The following is a 19,420-nucleotide window of genomic DNA, read 5'->3' on the forward strand; positions in this document are numbered from 1 at the left end:
TGGGTGCTTACAGCTGGACAGTGGCTTTCAGTTTTCATAGCATCTCCAAGCCAAGATATGAAGATCATCACTGAGTTAGGAAGTAAAATGCTGGCAGTGTTAGGCTAGCCTAAATGAACTGCAGAAATGAGGACCACCACTAAATTACTGCAAAGAAATATAGAGTTACTCCATAACTTTTTGCTGTCATCTAGTGACCATCCATATCTTGGCATCCCAGATTTGGGACTCTAAAAAGTGTGGAAGTGCTTTATTTTCAGTAACCAAGAATTCCTAAGGACTGGAGGATATCATTAAAGAAGGAACTGGCTTGGGAAGGAAGAAATAATCCAAATAGTCTGTATTCACAGTTTGAATAACAAAATGTAGAGATAAATGTATTAACATCTTATGTTCGCACTCATACTTTGTGATATCAGTCTATATGTGTTTGTCCAAGAGATATGTTAAGAAAAGCATAGCACTTAAAATAAAATTTTCTTTGATTTTCAGATGCGGTCAGTGAGTAGAGTATTTAAATTCATTGATCTGCCAACAGAAGAATCTAAACCTTTACCGGTATTAAAAAATAAGGCCCTTTCTCATGCTGTCATAATTGAGAATATGCATGTAAAGGAAGAAAACATCTGGCCATCTGGTGGGCAAATGACAGTGAAGAATCTTACTGCTAAATATATAGATGGAGGATTGGCAGTGTTAGAAAACATTTCCTTTTCAATACGTTCAGGACAAAGGGTAAGAATATTTTCACTTAAACCCTATCCAACAGAAGATCCAACAAAATAAATAAATAAATGTTAATTTCTGAATTAGTTAATTTCATCAAATGTATGAATGCTAGTTCCTTCAATATTTCATGTTTATCAATATTTCAGGTGGGCCTTCTAGGAAGAACTGGCTCAGGGAAAAGTACTTTGCTCTTTGCTTTTTTAAGACTCTTGAATACAGAAGGAGATATCCAAATTGATGGTGTCTCCTGGAACACAGTCCCTGTACAGCAGTGGAGAAAAGCATTTGGAGTAATACCCCAGGTAAATCTGTATCAGTTTGTGGGGAAAAAAAATCTTCCATTCAATTCTTTTCAATTCTTGGAGACTGCCTGACTAAATCTCTACAGTTTTCTTTTAAGGTTTTTCACAAGTAGTTTGCCATTGCCTCCTTCCTGGAGTGACCAGACCATTTCATTCACATAAAACCTTCAGATGCATTTCAATATTAAGGTTTTTCATTAAGAGATATACAAGGGAGAGAATATAAGTTGCTTAGATACAGTTGTGAATTTGCAGTGCCTTTTACCTTATTATTTTTGTTTGCTCATACATGTTTGAGTTTTAGCTAAATCACAGTTCACTATAACATCAGAGTGGACAGATAAGATAAGATAAGATAAGATAAGATAACCTTTATTGTCATTTTTTTACTGTGGGCCCAATGGCACACATCAAAAATGAAATTTATTTGCCCGCTCTCAAAGTGAAACACATACATGACACACACAGTGTAATTGCACATATTTTGTTGAAATGCAGTTCAAATTAATTCTATTTGTAAGGCAAATATGTATGCAAATTATAATTTTCCCGGTATAGAAATCATGTCATAGTAGAAAATTAGTGGACAAACTGAAGTATGTGATTAGAGAAGGAAGCACACCAGAATGACTCTCTTTCACGGAGATATAGTTTGCATGTTTCCTCTGAATCAAATGAAAATTCAGAATGATACTGTAGCAAAAAGGCAAAGATGCATCGTACAGATTGAATATTACAACCAAAATTACATCCAACGTCTCTCTCTCCATCTCTGGGCTGAAGGATCTTCTAATCCTCAGCAATTCTCCTCCCCTCCAGTTTGACATTAATTAATAGGATGTAATGTAACTCTGAACAGTGAAAACCATGTATATTCTAGTCCAATTTTTTAGTTTCTCTTTCAGCTATGAGATTTCTGGTGATCCCTTTCAAAATAATCACTTACTATGACCCTGCTTAGCTTTTGGAAATTAGCTATGATTAGCTCGTAATACTAACAGTTAAACCTAGAAGTGAAAGAAAATGCTCAAGTACAGGAGTCACTTCGCTGTAATTTTAGATGTTATTGTACTTAGTATAAATTTAGTATCTACATTACAATTTAATATAGCTGCATCCTGGACCTCACTTAAAGCTGTTAGGTTGTTTTATAAATATATTTTAACTTTGTCTTAAACTTTATTTTATTTATCACCCACTAAAATAGATTAAACACGCACACATACACATATTTTTACCAAGCACTTTGCTTGAAGTGGCCTATGATCACAATAAGCTGATTTGTATTGAGTACAGGAATTAATTAGAAGGAGGGGATAGACGATAAAATCAAATTCCATACAATATTTTTGAGCATGCATGCATAACAGGCTTTAAAGGACACCAAGTTGAATTATGAAGCAATAAGCAAGAAGGGCCTAGGATCCTCAGGATTCTGTATTTGAGGGAACAAGATTAATGTTAAAAATATAAACTTTTGCATTTCTATTTGTTGGAAGTTATCTTGTTAGTTTCTCCCTATTGGTCAAGCTTTTAGGGATCCTCCTGAATCATGATATTGGCATTTAAGCTGTTTGGTATTCCCCCCATCTTTGTGTCATCTTCCTATTTGATAATATTTTCTAATCCAAATCATTTGTCAAATATTTTGAACAATAAATGACCTATCATGGAATCTTATAATATGTCATTCAAAATTTCCCTCCATCTTGACACAGAACAACTCTTATTCAGTTGGGATGATTCAGCCAGCTTGGTATCCATCTAGTGCAGTCCAATCCACATTTTGTCTTATCTTTTTTGTTAGAATCTCATGAGACACTTTGCTGAATTCAGAGTATACTGTGTCCATCATGTTCCTGTGTCCAAGTAAATCAATCACTTTATCAAAAAAGGAAATTGGTTTGGTTTGGCATGATTGATTCTTGATAAGGTCATTTCTACTTAATGTACTATTCAAATATTTTGTCTAGCATCAGTATCAAGCTGATTGAAGTAGTCTGTAATTAACAGGATTCTCCCCCCTTCCTGTTGTTGATGATTTTTCAATGATCATAGAAAGAGCCTCCAAGAGTCCTCCACAACACATTAAATATTCTTTGATGAAATTGATTTGGTACTGATGATTTAAATCTGATCATGGTAGCCAGAAGCTCCCTAATACTGGCTTATTCTGATAATGGCAACTGAACTTAGTTGTTCACATGAACATAGAGCATCTGCCAAGTAAATGAAATCATTGGTCAAAGGTTTACTCTTTTAGAATGAACTGAGTGCGTGGTTTATCACCTAAACTGCAGAACAACACAAGAAAGGGACATTCTTTAATTTCAGGAGTTAAACTTCCTTTTATTCTAAACTTTCATTAGTGTGTGTTCTCTCTCTCTCTCTCTCTCTCTCTCTCTCTCTCTCTCTCTCTCTCTCTCTCTCTCTCTCACTCACTCTCTCTCTCTTTCTCTCTCTCTCTCTCTCTCTCTCTCTCTCTCTCTCTCTCTCTCTCATTTATTTTCTGACCCTTGATTGGATTTTGGATTAGGAAGCAGTTGATTTTTCATCAGTTGGTTCATTCCTACATCTAATGAAATTAACTGTTGAATTGATTTTAATGGATCTCTCAGGGCTCATTGAAGAAAAGGGCTGTACATAGTAGGATTTTCTCTATAATAGCATGCATGTGGTCGAACTTCCATTGGCTTCACCAAGCATTATCAATGGTCCAGGAATAATAGGAGGTATAATCCAATAACAGTGGAGTTCATAACTTCCATTTTTTTTTACTCCAGATAAAATGGGAATTGGGATCATTTGTATCTAGTTATTTTAAATTTCCTATACAGCATTCTATTCTGTTTTATTCCATTCTGTTCTGTTGCATCTGTTGCCAGTTAGACATTACCATTCAGTTTCAACAGATATGCAGCTTTAGTTTAGTGACTATTTTCCGATTCTGCCTGACCTTTAGTTTCCTTAACTAGTGAATCTTTCCCAATTCTACATGTTGTTAAGTAATTAAAGTTACTAAATGACAGGTAGAATTTATGTTTGTTAGGATGTATTTCTTAATAACATACCCTGTTCCATGTAAATTGTTATTTTCTTATTGCTTACTCAATATATTTAAAAAGGAAGATATATTCCTAATGTTTATTAAATGCTTGAATTGGCCATTATCCTTTCTTGTGTGAATAATAATTAGTAATGTTTTTTTTCATGTCTTGAAAGACTAAAAACAGTTATTCCACTTCTGGGGTGAAAAAGGTATTTTCACAAGTTCTCATTGTGAATACAGATAGTCTTCAGATTATGATCACAATGGAACCTGGAATTTTGTTTGTAAGTCATTGTGGTTACAAGTTGAGGTACATGTGACTGGATTCAATTTTATGACTATTTTTATGATGGCCCTAAAGTAAGCCACTATAGTTTTTAAGCAAATCATATGATTGTTAAACAAACTACATGGACATTAAGCAAATCCAGCACATCCAATGTGTCATTTTGTATCATTTTCCACTGGAAAATGGCAAATTGGTTATCAAACTCCCAAATGTGGTCCCATGACTATAGGGTGGGGGCCAGACAGTTGTAACTTTGAGGACAGTAGGTAGCTTTTTAAAAGTTTGTTGTAACTTTGAGCAGTTGTTAAATGACTGCTCATAAGTTGCAGACTACCTGTACATACCTAGTCAAATAAAGATTTAGTTTCTAGGAAATCCAAAGAATTTAAAATGATCCTGATTAACCTATTGTAACAATAAAGGGCAAGGCCATAAACAAAATAAAAAATATTTCACAATGTTTTTATTTTAATTTAATATTATTAATATTAATATTATTCTTTATGTTTCTATATTTTCCTTTTCTCTCCTACAAAAATATACAAAGCCTAATCAAAATGTTAGACTTGCCACAGGCTTTGACAACTGTGATGATAGATAGATAGATAGATAGATAAATAGATAGATAGATAGATAAATAGATAGATAGATAGATAGATAGAGGGATATGATAGCAAAATAGCAAAATAGGGATGAAGATGATAGATAGACAGATCACTGGAGCTGGTTTCAATTATGTTATGAATTAAATAAGTGGGGAAACTCTGGTTTTTCATGTGTGCTCCAGTTTGTATCAAATCAGCAACTATAGGAGTCCAGGAAAGGCGGGAATGATGTCATACATATTATAATATCATTGTACAAATGATATCATTGTGTCATGACATTTTGATCTGTCATGGCTTCTAAGATGGGTCCACAACCCCTAGGCTGTGGCCCACTACGGGGCCATGAGCTTTTTGGAACCAGGCCATGGAAACATCAGGCAAGTGTGAGGACATCTGTGCACATTCCATTTGCATAAGCAGCGGGTGTGCGTGTCCACCACTCATGCAAATAGAGCTGCACACATGAATGCTTACCTATCACTCATGTGGAACCATCCCCCCCCCACTGGTCCGCTAAGCAAGAAAGGTTGGGGAACTTTGTTCTAAGAGAAGCAAGAATGACTGATCTGAATTGTTTACCTGCAACCCTAAAGATTTGCCATCTGGCATAAAACAGTACAAAATATTGTGATTCAAATATTAGATAATTAGTGGATAGTGGATAATTAGTGGATAGTGGATGATTAGTTTGAAGACTTACATGGTGAGATTATTTAGTTTTACAGCTTGTTAATTATAATTAATTAATTATGCTAGACTTATATCTTTTCCCTGAAGATTGAAATGCAATTATACTTGGTAAAACATAAGGTAAGGGAGGTAAAAATATGGCATTTTAATTCTTATAAACTTTATGTAACTCAAAGCCTTGGGTTAGACCAATTGATCAAATGGCCCTTATTTCTAATTTGCAGATATGAAGTGTTAAAGAACTTTGCAGAACAAAAACCAGTAATACTTTATTTTAAATTCTGAAATTGTAAGAAGCATAGCATAGGCATATCTCGCTTTAACTTGCTACTCCCTCTTCCCTAGAACATACCAATACAGATTTTTATATATTTCTACCTTACTACTGGATTTTCTCCCAGGATCTGAATTAACATAGGTCTGTGGACATGTCTATTTTTTTCTTTGCTGGTGAGAAAGACTTGGTTTGTTCCCTTTGGTTGATGCTATCTATTGGGTTTTATAGTTTATTTTATACCTCTTGTATATATCTTTTGGAGTTGGACAGATTATAAATTTATTAATAAATAAATTTAAATCAAATAGGCAATGCAAACAAAGGAGAGGAAATCATCATAACAATAATAGAGGACACATCTTGCAGAGATTTTAGTGGTCAAGATGTGGGACTATTATCAGCAATCAAGGACAGGGCTAGATATAATGTTTTACAGCATACATCAGATACAAGCATGTAATCAAGATCTTGAAGAGAGCAAACAAGAAGAATTTTAAACAATATATGCTTATACTGAGATAATAGTCAATCTTACTTGAGCTCCATCGGAAAAACTTTGTTTGATAAGATTGGAGAAAGATGCAGTACTCAGCAATACTGCTGAGATACATTGGAACAGCAAAGAAAATGTAAATAAGTAAATTCAAAGGAAAGAGAACAAGGAAGAAATAAATTGTGGAAATAGACTTGGCCTTTTCTAAAACCCAAGATAGCCGTGAGTAAAACAAAGGAAATGAAAAAGGGGCTTTCTTCTTAGAACTGCTGTACCAAGAATAAAATGTTACAAAATACAATTTAATATAAATGTAAAAAATGTGAAATTTTCAAAACAGAAACTACAAATAGATTTTAACAGTTTAAGAAACTAAATGGAAAAATTATCTTCTAAATTCAAAATAGTAATGGAATATTTTATAAGGTCTCTATTTGCAAACTGAGCAGTGCAATTAGGACCTTCATCTGTTTTAGGAAAGCAAAATGCATCACTTCATTCATACTAGATAACTATTGGTAAGAAATATTGTAGGTATTATGAAGCTATTGCTATTGTTTTCTAAAAAAACCTGGTTCATTTAGTTAAATTTCTTGGTCATCATAGGATTCCAAACTATTTAATTGATCTTCACAAACCCAGCCAAATGTAAACTATGCCAGACATAGTTCCTCTATTGTATTAGTACAACCACACCTTCTAATCTTGAGAAACTAATCCCACAGAGAATAAGGCTAGTTCCACTAAGTTAAAGAAACCTGCAGAAGCATAAGAAAACAAAGATCTTAATGGACAAGCCCTACCTCAGGCAAGTTATTTTTCTCTAACTAGGAGTAGATTTTCAAATAATGTTGCACACAAATTTAATAAAGAAGAACATGTGCTCTTTTATTTCAAGAATTTGTTTTTCATTATCAATGCTGCAGTTCTGTAGTTCTTAGCATCTATTCTCAGGAACCATAGATAATTTGAATTTTCTACAGAGATCAAAGAAAGGCTTTCCTATCATTTTCTCATCAAGCATTTGTTTCTCGATGTTGGATAGGTATATGATATTGTTGAGGAGGTCTGTGGGCCTTCAACCATTCCGTTTATCTTTAGGAGAATTTAGAAAGCTGATTTGGAGTATTAATCTAGGGCTGCAATTCTATGCATCTATACTTGAAAAATAAATTCATTAAATTAAGCCAACAGATTGATTTGCAAGTGTGCTGTTGCAAATGAGTGCTTTGAATATGTACATGCTTGATTAAACATCATCGTCAAATGGCAAGTGTTGATGTGACAAATACAAACATGCCTCCCTTCTCAATAAAAACTACCATTTTTTTCTGTATTATTTATATTTAGTACATAATTATTTACATGGTGTTTTTCATCCCACCCAGTGCCTAAGTATACAACTAAATGCAGTAAAATTACTTAGCAAAGAAAAGAACAGGAATGACAAAAGGCAAAAACTTAGCAAAATAAAATGATCATAGCAGCTCATCTGAAGTTTGAGAGGATGGAGACCTGTTGAGCACCTTTTGGGGGATGTAATGCCACAATTGAGGTGCCACCATATAGAAGGCTCTAGCTCTGTGCTGAGATTAGTAGGTTAGTGTCCCTAAGGCTGAGCGGAGTTGGGGTGGTGATATTATTGGAAGATATAGTTGCCAATAAGTGTTTGTCTCAGGCACAGGAAAAACCATTAAATTTATGAAAACCTGTCTCATATTAAGCACAACTGTAATTTATTCATTCATGTATTCTAGCTAGATATTTTTGCGTTGGAGGAAATAATCAGCTCATAGGGTTTTTTTCAAGACAGTTTCCATGTCAAATGCAGGAAAAGCAATTTAAAAAACCGTATTCTTTGAAGGAAACATCTGCCAAGTACTTCTGACGACATCAAATTATCACAATTGCTCTTGGAAGAGTTGTGAAAGAACAGATTAAACGTATTTCCCATCAATTTAATACAATCATAAAATACTAAGAAATTAAGTATGAATATGGATAGTGTGATCCCCATCCTAAATGCTGGAATTAGGCAAGACAATGAAGAAGCAAAGGTTTCAGCTTTTATTATAGCTGCCAAGTGACCTCTTAGTACAGGGATCTTCAAACTCGGCTCTTTTATGACTCGTGGACTTCAACTCCCAGAATTCCTCAGCCAGCCTGGCTGAGGAATTCTGGGAGCTGAAGTCCACGAGTCATAAAAGAGCCAAGTTTGAAGACCCCTGTCTTAGTAATTTTAGTAGGGAAGATCAAAGTTAAGAAATCAAAGTAAAACCTTACCATACCACAAAATGACCCAATAGTCAGTGCCAACTAGATTCTTATTATTTACTGTTTACAATAATTAGGGAAGTAATTTATTACCTAAAACCAATAAAACTGAACAAGTAATGAAATTTTTGTGACTTCATGAGTATGCCTATGCAGCTGTCTTGGCTATAGTGGCTTGCTGATGTTATCTTCTGTGCCTACTTTTTCTTCTCAATCTATCTCTTTTCCTGAAGGTACTGTACTTATGAATCTTAACTCTGATTAGCCATCATGTTTAGAGAAATCAGCCAATTATAGTATAATCATATACTGTATTATATTGTACTGTACGGTATGTTATGTTATACTATACTATTATATCCTATATATTTCTATATAGCGTAGAAGTACAGTATAATATTGATACAAAATTACAACTATAGAGGACTGAAACATCTTCATTTATTTTGAGAAGAGAAAATAGAAAACCACCAGTGAACTTGGTGGTACTTATTAGATATGTTTAATAATGTTTATCTATAGTATTTATCCAAGGAAACAAATCCCTGGTTGTACTTCTTAGAAAATTGTCACTGTTTAGGAAAAAGAAAAACTATTAATAAATTCAAGTATCTGATTTGTTAATTCAGAATTTTTTTTAAAAAAAAACCTTATTTCTAGCTTGTGACATTATTTTCAGCAATATTTTTTGTTTCATTTTTTACCTCCTTCTACAGAAAGTGTTCATATTCTCTGCATCTTTTAGAAAAAACTTAGATCCTTATGGACAATGGAGTGATGAAGAACTATGGAATGTTACTGAAGAGGTAAGGAAATGTCCATCGTTGTTCTTTAAGTCTTAATGTACACATGAGTGAGCATCCGTTTTAGAAACATGGAGCATAATTTTTATATAAATAAGCAAACATATAAATAGGAGAAGATACTTGCCCCAAGAACTTTGTCACCAATATCTGATAGTTTATAAAATAAATTTTTCCTTGTTCCTTAGAATATTCAGTCCTTTAATAAAAGAACTACACATATAATTAGAAAAATCACTAAATATTTTATTGGTTTGCTTGAAAGTTTACAATATTAGAATCTCCATTGCCTTGGGTTTATTTACTCTCACTTGTTTTACTTTTGCCTTTTCTTTATATCCTACATTTGTTTGTTTATTGGGTTTGAAGCTAGATTTGGAAATGTGGCAAAGAGCTGGATCAACGTACAATGCTCTGATCATGAAGATACATTCAGGAATGAGTAAAATGAGAAAGTTAAAACTAGAATTCTGAATCTACTATCATCATAAATTATACTCCTGTGCAATTAAAAACTGAAAATCCTGTTCCTGGAAGCTGAAAAGTAGATAATTTTAAAATGTTTAAACATTCCTAGTTATCATATTATATTTTGGTAACTTACAGCTTCTATGACTAGTGTATAATCTAAGAAATAAAACGATATTCAAAATGACATTTTTCTTGAATTTGTTAAATATATTTTGATAATGTTTATTTTATATATTTTATATCATTCTCCAACTGAATTCACCTGGAGTTGTACATTTGAATATTCTACATATAATAAGCAATGAAACATTACACAAAAGAGAGCTAACATGCTAACATTTTGAAAGCACTTAAAAATCTTTGGTAAATAAGAACACACAAAAAATATACACAGCTTAATTTAGGCATTTTTTAATTAAGGCATGTCTTTACCACTTAATGTGCCAGGATGAGGGCAGCTCACAAATTAGCCCACAGGTAGATGTAGATAGGTGATCCTTGAAATATAAAAGCTTCAAAACTTTAAAACCACCATTTGGGCTGGAAATAGAGTGGAAGTCATCAGATACCATAGCATAAACTTAGTTGGAAATGTGAATTAATTATCATTTTCTAATTATCTTCAAAACAGTGGAACAGGTGCAATGGTGTTGAAAGAGTTTCCAGGCCTAATACTGTATTTGCCACAAAACAGATTACTCATGTGAAAACAAATTTCTTTCTATGATGAGTTCTGCCGATCACTAGCTGGCAGGAAAACCATCTGCCAATTACTGTATTGAGCAAGAACAGAGCAGTTCTGTCTGTAGGATTTTTACCAGCTTTAAGACTCAGATTCCTTTCCTCTTATTACTCATTTTACCATAAGTCAAGCTGATAACATTATTTTTTGTTTCTTTAGAAAAGGGATCTGTATCAAATGACATTTTTATTTAAATTTGTCTTCCCTTCCAAATGGGTGGGGTATTCCCATTTTCCACTGTTTTTTTATTTCAGTCTTGTGCTAAATCAGTAAGGTCCAAAGAGTTACAGCACTTGCAGTATGTTTGCTAGCTGCCAATTCAGATGGATCACCAACACAGCTTGTCTATGTTCATCTCTTTAGCGAGACAATAATAGAATGGCCACAGATGGGAATGTGCATGTATATGTGGTCTGTTATTGAATCAACTTGAAATGGCCAATAAACATTGCTGTCATTTATTGACCTGCAGCTACTTCATTTCCAGTATAATAGATGGTAAACAACAATAGATTTTGCATTATTAGGCACTGTGGTGGTGTAGTGATTAGAACTCAGTATTGCAGGCTAACTCTGTCCACAGCTAGGAGTTTGATCCTGACTGGCTCAAAGTTCACTCAACCTTCCATTCTTCCAAGGTCAATAAAATGGGGACCCAGATTGTTTGGAGGCAATTTGCTGACATTATAAACACTCAGAGAGTGTTGTAAAGCACTTTGGAGCGGTATATATTTAAGTGCTGTTGCTAATGCTACTTCTATTATTTCAGAAGAGCTAAGGACAACTTAAGTGTGTCTCAGCCAGTGTTAAGAGGTGAAACAAAAGCATCTCAAGAAAAAAACCCCACAATTTGTAAGATAATGAAGTAGTTAAGATATTGCATTTGGATCAGATATTGATTCAATTCTTATTTACTTAGTCAGTTTACTGAATGACTTTGAAGTAGCCATTCTGTCTTAACTCTGTCTATCTTATAGGGTTGTGGTAAGAATGAAATTTAGGGATTCCTTTCATGCGTCTCAGAAGGATTAGGGTTAGGAGGACCTTGACTGAGGTTGGAAACTAAGAAGAACCAGGCTTAATTAGTGCTTCAGGGCACAACAAGGCTATAGACTGGGAATTAAAAGAGAAAATTCCCACAAGAAGGAAATAGCAAAGCATTTCTGCATTATGCCTGAGAAAATTATAAGAACATAATAAAAAAAATCACATGTAATGTGACTGAAAGGAAACCTTATTCATCCTCCCAGGTATATGAGTTTTTGAATTCTCGAGGAAAGGTGGCATAGAACAAATCAGTCCCAATCTATTCCTAACCAGCAGTCTCACAAGTAGTATAGTTCAGACCACTGACTACAGCTGGGATTCAGAATAACAAAATATTATTTTATTTTTATTATATATAGTTTTTATTGTGACATTCTGTCTGTACTAAAGGTAAAGATAAAGATTTCCCCTATCCAGTTGTATCCAACTGTAGATGGTGGTGCATTCGCTTGCTCTCAAACTGCTAGGTTGACAGGAGCTGGGGCAAGTAATGGGAACTCACCCCATCACATTGTGCTAGGGCAGGGGTGTCAAACTCAATTTCATTGAGGGCTGCATCAGCATTGTAGTTGCCCTTGGAGGGCCGGGTGGGTGTGGCTGGGGTGAATGCGGCCTACTGGGTGGGTGTGGCTGGCATAGGCATGGCCTACTGGGTGAGTGTGGCCAGCTTGACATCACTTGCATCAGGGACACTTAGGTGTGCCTGGGCAGGACTGGGGTGGATCTGAGGGTCTCTGGCAGAGGGGATAGGACTGGGGTGAGCTCTGGGGCATGGTCCACTGGAGGAGCATCACTGAGCCTCAGGTCATGCAGGGCCCCCCTGGACAGTGGCATGGACTGCCCAGAGCCCTGGGCAGTGGAAGTCAAGCACCCAGCCTGGCCCTTGAGCTCCCATAGCACCGGGATCCCACAGCCCTGCCTAGCCTATCCACACTTCCCTGAGGTGATGCCCAGCTGAGCTTACCTCCTCCTCGGGCTGCTGTTGCTGTGCTTGCTCTCCTTGGCCAGGTTGCTCATGGTGGGTGCAGAAGGGCAAAGTGCGTGTGTCAGAGGGAGGCCCACTCCCTCTCTATGTGAGGAGACCTGGCTTTGTAACCAAAACATCCTCAGCAATAGAATGGGACACCAGCAGGGGATGGCGAAAGGGCAACATGGCTGCTGGTGGCCAAGTGCTAAGGCAGGACTTCCCTCAGACCTTCCCTCCCTCTCATTCCAATCTCCTTCCTTCCTTCCTTCCTTCTCTCCTTTCCTTCCTTTCTTCCTCCCTCCCCTCCTTCCATGCCTCCCTCCTTTCATTCCCATCTCCTTCCTTCCCTCCCTTTCTTTCTTCCTGTTTCCCTCCAGTCCCTCCTTCCTTCCCTCCCTCCCTCCCTCTCTCTGTGCCCAGGAAGGAACAAGGGGAGGAAGAGGTTGGCAGCACTCCTCTCAAAGAATAAGAGAGTTGGAAGAGACCTTTGAGGTCTTTAGTCCAACCTCCTGCTCAAGCAGGGGACCTATACTATTCCAGACAACAGAATATTCAATCTCTTCTTAAAAGCCTCCAGTGATGGAGCATCCACAACTTCTGAAGGCAAGCCTTTTCACTGGTTAGTTAGTTCTAGGCTGGTTTTCTTCTTGATTAGTTTCCATCTATTATTGCATTTTGATGCTTTGGAAAATAGGTTGACCCATTCTTCTCTGTGGCAGCCCATCAAATATTGGAGCAATGCTATCATGTCATCACTAAGCTAGACATATCCAATCCCACAAACATTTGTCATATGTTTTAGCCTCCATATGATGTCATATGATTTAGCCTAATCATCTTTGTTTACCATCCATTTAGACCAGATGGTCCCCCTGGTTTGGTTTATAGAACAGTGGCCATAAGCCACTGGGAGGGGGGAATTGACTGGGCTTTTTAATTTCAACTCACCTCTTAACTTCCCATTCAATCCAAAGAGTACTATTATTGCCTGGATTTTAGGGAGGAGAGGCAGCAAGAATAGACACAAAGCCAATATGCAAGTTTGCTCTCTTGTCTGCCTGCATACCACCTCCCTGATGCACGTGTGTGTGTGTGTGTGTGTGTGTGTGTGTGTGTGTGTGAGAGAGAGAGAGAGAGAGAGAGAGAGAGAGAGAGAGAGAGAGAGAGAGAGAGAGAGAGAGAGAGAGAGAGAGAGATACACAGAGAGAGATCTCCTTTTTGTAAGGTTGCTTGCTTACTCTGCAACACTTTCCTTTCCCCACACTTTTGCTTCCCTGCTGGCTCAGTCTCTCTCTCTCTCTCTCTCTCTCTCTCTCACACACACACACACACACACACTCCCTGCTTTCTCCCCCTTCTCCCCCTTTCCCCCCAGCTGCAGCTGAATGGAGTGGGGGGGGGTTAAAAAAAGAAGGGGGGAAGAAAGGGGGAAGCTTCCCTTTTTTGTAACACCTTGGCTTCCTCCTCCTCCTCTTCCCCTCCTGGTTCTCTTTCTCTCTCACTCTCTCTCTCTCACACACACACAAGGTTTTCCTGCTTTCTTCTTCTTCTCACCCTTTCTCTCCAGCCGCCGCAGAGGTTCACACTTTGCTGGCCACTGGCAGTTCCAGGCTGTGGCTCTGCATGAGTGCTGTGTTCCCCTCTCCGCCCCTACCATGTGGTGGAGAGGGCAACTGGGAGCCAGCTGATGCTCAGCTTGTGCCACCGCGTGCTCCCATCCCTGCGCCTTTCATCCCACAGGCTGGGCATGCCCTGGGCGTTAGGCTTACAGAATGCCATGGCCCAAACAAGGAAAGCCGCGGTGCAGCAAATCAGAGCCGGATGAGGAGAGGCCCAGAAAAGTGGGGCATGGCCAGTCGTGATGGGGTTAGGCTGGGAGGGGCGGGGTGGGCTGAGGCAAATGAGCTGCAGCTGCTGCTGCGCACCACCAGCCCTGGAGTGCTCACCATTTCCTCTGTGTGCGCCAGGAGGGTGCCCAGCCGGGTTGGGGTGGGCCAGGGCTGGAGCAGCAGGGGCCGGTCCCTTGACATTTCTGGGACAGCCCCGGGGAGCCAAATCTTGACCCTCCCTGGGCCGGCCCCAGCCTGCGGGCCTTGTGTTTGACATGTCTGTGCTAGGGTCTTGAATCCAGGCTGTCAGCTTTCTAGCTGACAAGCTTACTGTCTTTAAGTGGTAAGTGTAGATAATTTATCAAGGCTATCATAGGTATTTCTGTCCTAAAACTAAGCATGAAAAAAGACTGAAATGCAACCAGAGATGCATAGTTATCTTGGCTTAACAGCTGCAGATCTTTGTGAGGCAAACTGATACGTTCACTTTACTTATTTAATTTTATGTTTTAATTTTGATGTTATTATTTTAAGGAAGTGAAAATAAAACCACACACAAACAAAATAAGATGCATCTTTTTTTCTTCATCAATAGAGGGTGCAATGTTTTATATTGTAATGGCTCCCTCTGGTGATAAAACATTTTTATCTTTTTTTTTTTTTTTTAAATAGGCGACTTTTTATTTTAGTGGTTTGGGGATTATTTTGAGACCAGTGTTCTGGGATAACAAAAGGCTACATGGTACCTTTTAAGGACACTATTTCCCTATTATCCCAACTCAAAAGTATATTTTTAAAAAGACATAAAAAATTTCAATCCCATCTACTCTGGGGTCTTCTGTAAGGGTTACAGAAATGATAGTGGCAGATTATTGTATAAATATTTATTTATATCCCACCTTTATTATTTTTATAAATAACTAAAAGCTGTGAACATATCTAATACTTCTTCATCCTCCTGTTTTCCAAAAACAACAACTCTGTGAGGTGGGGTGGCTGAGAGAGAGTAACTGACTCAAAGTCACCTAGCTGATTTTCATGCCTTAAAATGGGACTAGAAGTCATGGTCACCTGGTTTCTAACCTGGTGCCTTAACCAGTAGATAAAACTGACTCTGCATTGTTTGTTTCAGTAGTCCTTATTTAGCCTTATCAAGAGTATCTGGAACTGAAATGCTGCCATAGATTTAAACATCACCACAAGAATAGACAGTATCAGAAGTACATAATTTAATAAATGTTGAGAGATAGCCTTGAGCAGTTTGTCCATATCCTCAGACTGCATAGATGGAAAGATAACCATGAAAACAGGTACCAGATAACAAAATGATTGGTATATCATTGAGACATGCTGCAACAAGAAATCCAAGTAAATATGAATGGTTGGATGGAACAAGGGAAAGAAAATAGAAAGTTATTTCCCAGCATTTTATCAAAATTGAAGCAAACTTCAAATTACAGTTGAAGTAGAAACTCAAGATTACCAGAATTTCTATGGAAATTAAACCAAACAGATCTCTGAAACATGAAAATAGATAACTTCTGAACATTAATTTTTTAAAGCTCCAGTTAGGACAGTTTTTTTATTTGGTTTGTGGGATTTAAACTCCTCTTTTCGCTAAAATGGGATTGGGGGAAGAACTGCATATGATTCTTAAGCAAGCAATATGAGTCTTTCTAAGGCCCCCAGTTTCTATTACTGGCTGTCATCCTGTTCTTCATAAGGCCTTTTCTGTGTACAATCATTTGGTAGACTGAAGAATTTTTTACAGTCTAAGACAGCCAAAGGAGCTCCAACATCAATATTTTCCTTACCATGAGATAGCAGCAGGGGCATCTGCAAGGGAATCAAAAAAGTCAAGGAGTGGCTGAAACTGTGTAATCAATGCCTTATTCTTTTTGAATATGCATTGGGTGGCCATGGCCGCCATTTGGTTGGACTTGGTAGAAACCAAAATGGGACAGAGAAAAACAGGCATACCTGTCCTTTTAAATATTTGGCTGCTGTCAGCATTAAGAAAGAATATCTTGAAGCATGGCTTCTATCATTGTTAGCATTCCCCATAAAGGCTTGTTAACTTGGTAAACCTTTGTGCCAAACTCCCCTGTATAAATATCCTTTTCTCTATTGTCATTCTTTCAGTTGACTCACTTTTTTCAGTACTAAAACTTTATTAGTATGGAAACAGAAGAATTGTTGAGAGCAATACTTGGTTCCTTAATATATATAAAAGTACATGGGTGGAGTATTGCAAAACAGATTTTAGCAGGAAATGACAAAATGGTAATGCTGAGGTTGTGTAATTGTGGTTTTAAGCCTAACTATGGAATTGCATCTATTGACTTATTCTCAGATGTTGTTTAGACTAAAGATTTGTATTTAATATGCACTCCTTATTAGATACAGGTACAAATCCCTTATGTCTCTTTAAAAAATCATGGCAAAACTTCAAGGGAGGTGACTCCAGGAACTGAACAGGGAAATAAATCCATGAAAAGAGATGCAGAGAGGGGGAAATTGTTAAAAGTGCCAGCAACAAACATTTGCGAGCTATAAGAGTACTTCTGTTTCAAGCCACTGTTATTTTTTATAGTTAGGGAGGTATAGAATGAAACAGTATATTAAATAAAATTTGTGTAACTCAAGATATTAAGTCCAGATATATTATAAACTCCATAGTGCAGAGCACAAATTACTCAATAAGTGAATACAGTTGGTACCAAAAGTACAAAGAAGTCATAATTAAAATATCAAATTATAGCTTTATGTTAATTCCCAAACATGCTAAATGAGTTCCATGTGCTCCAAAGGTTTTGTGTCAATATTGCTGAAATAAAACAAGCCCATTTGTGTGATACAAAATGTTTCCTTTTCTCCCCTCTCTTTGTCCAATTGTTATGCTTTCAGGTTGGACTGAAATCTGTAATAGAGCAATTCCCAGGCCAGCTTGATTTTGTTCTTATTGATGGTGGCTATGTCCTCAGCCATGGACATAAGCAATTGATGTGTCTTGCCAGATCAATTCTCAGTAAAGCTAAAATTCTTCTTCTTGATGAACCAAGTGCTCATCTTGATCAAATGTAAGTACCACAAAAATACTGTATTGGTATATATTGGCTATAATGAAGTGATTCTGGTTTGCCTACATTCAGAATTTTACACTACAAAAGTACATACTTGAATTTATCAAAAAGTGTATGCTTTGTCCTATTTATAATCCAATGTAAAAATGCCTTTCAACAGTTTGGATACTATTTTGCAATTCCTTCTTCTATCACTCATTTCATTGTATACATAATGCTTAAATGATCTAGAGCAGGGGTGTTAAACTGCTGGCCCACGGGCCAGACGCATCACGTGGAAGCCACGCCCACCCCATTGCTGGCAATGGCAAAACTGTCCTGATACGTTGTGCGACATCATGTGACATCACGAGTTTGACATGTCTGATCTAGAGAATAAATATAAAATATATGGCAATCCTCTGCAATGTTAATCATGCTTTTTCATTATCCAAAACTGTATCTTAAATAAAGTAAACCAATGGAACAAATTTTACTATTGTCTGAAAACAATTCACAGAGATTCAGTACTTGATCTTAATACTGCATTGTCATGATTTGGAATGAAAGATTGGGTGGCACTAGACTGAAGTTGTTTGCTTAAAGGCATTGTAACAGATGGTTAGCAGACATATGGCATGGAAGATCAGTATTCTCTCCTGAGATCAATATGAAGTCTTCAAAAGAACAGGACCTAAGTAGACTTTACAGCCAAAACAACATCTAAGGCCCAGGCAGCAAACAGTTTTTATCATATACCCAAAGTCCTTGTAAATTCCCTCTACCTTAAAAAGAAGTACTATATTTTGTAGTGTATTAATTTTTCACTTCTTGCTACTTGAGCTAGTTGAGCTATGAGCCTGGAAAAGTTTTGATTTATATGTATCATCAAGTTGGTGCTAGTAGCCACAGGATTATTACGCCCTTAGATGATTGGCAGAAGTTGAACAAGTATCTTTTTAAAGGTAAACTTCTATTTAATTAGGCCCAGAAGTAATATTTGGTACTCTTCAAGGTTTAAAATAATGTAATAATTTCCAACAATAAAGACCAGCAGTGTGCAATTATTTTAGTCATTGTTTATCCACTGCAGGATGAAGGCCTCTTTCACATGTTTCCAACCAATATGGTCCTGAGCTTTCTTTTGCCAATTGGGCTCACAATACTTGCTGATGTCGTAGCTCCATCTTGTTTAGGTCTCTTTTGTGGGTGCTTTTTATTAAGTGGGATCCATTCTATGACTGCCTTGGTCCACCTGCCATCCATTCTTTTTGCTATACGACCAGCCCATTTCCATTTCAATTCTTTTACTCTCTTGATGATATCGTATACTTTTGTTTGTTATCTAATCCATGTGCAGGCCTTTCTATCTTGTCTTGTAATGCCGAGCATGTATCTTTCCATGTCTGTTTGCACCACTTGTAGCTTTTGTATTGATTGTGAGGTTAGTGTCCATGTTTCACTGGCATATGTTAGAGCAGGTAGCACACACTGATTGAAAACTTTTCTCTTCAGGCATAGGGGGAAGTTGTTCTTGAAAATTATGCTTAGCTTGTCGAATGCCTGCCAACCAAATTTAAGATGCCGTTCAATTTCCTTTATTGTATCACCTTCCACTGAGATCTATTAGCCAAGGTATATGTAGTGGTCTACTGAGTCTAGTTCTTCTCCAGGTATAACATTTTTTCTTTCTTTAGTGAATTTATTAAACAAAATTTGGCTCTTTTTCAAGTTTATTTTTAAGCAAAAGGGTTCTGTTGCTTTGTGGAACTCTTGTATGTGTCTTTG

General features: G+C 37.0%; 1 protein-coding gene across 1 annotated transcript in view; it reads left to right on the forward strand.

The window, feature by feature from the left end:
* The window catches only part of CFTR (CF transmembrane conductance regulator), a 112,706-nt gene that overhangs the window by 81,802 nt on the left and 11,484 nt on the right, over positions 1-19,420 (forward strand). Inside the window, exons 22-25 of the mRNA XM_039343983.1 lie at positions 493-735; positions 876-1,031; positions 9,428-9,517; positions 17,478-17,650. Of these exons, the coding sequence (XP_039199917.1) occupies positions 493-735; positions 876-1,031; positions 9,428-9,517; positions 17,478-17,650 (662 nt within the window). The remainder of the gene's footprint in view (positions 1-492; positions 736-875; positions 1,032-9,427; positions 9,518-17,477; positions 17,651-19,420) is intronic.

Source organism: Crotalus tigris, unplaced genomic scaffold (assembly GCF_016545835.1).
Source record: "Crotalus tigris isolate CLP2741 ecotype Arizona unplaced genomic scaffold, ASM1654583v1 scf7180000017883.2314494, whole genome shotgun sequence".
Lineage (NCBI taxonomy): Eukaryota > Metazoa > Chordata > Lepidosauria > Squamata > Viperidae > Crotalus > Crotalus tigris.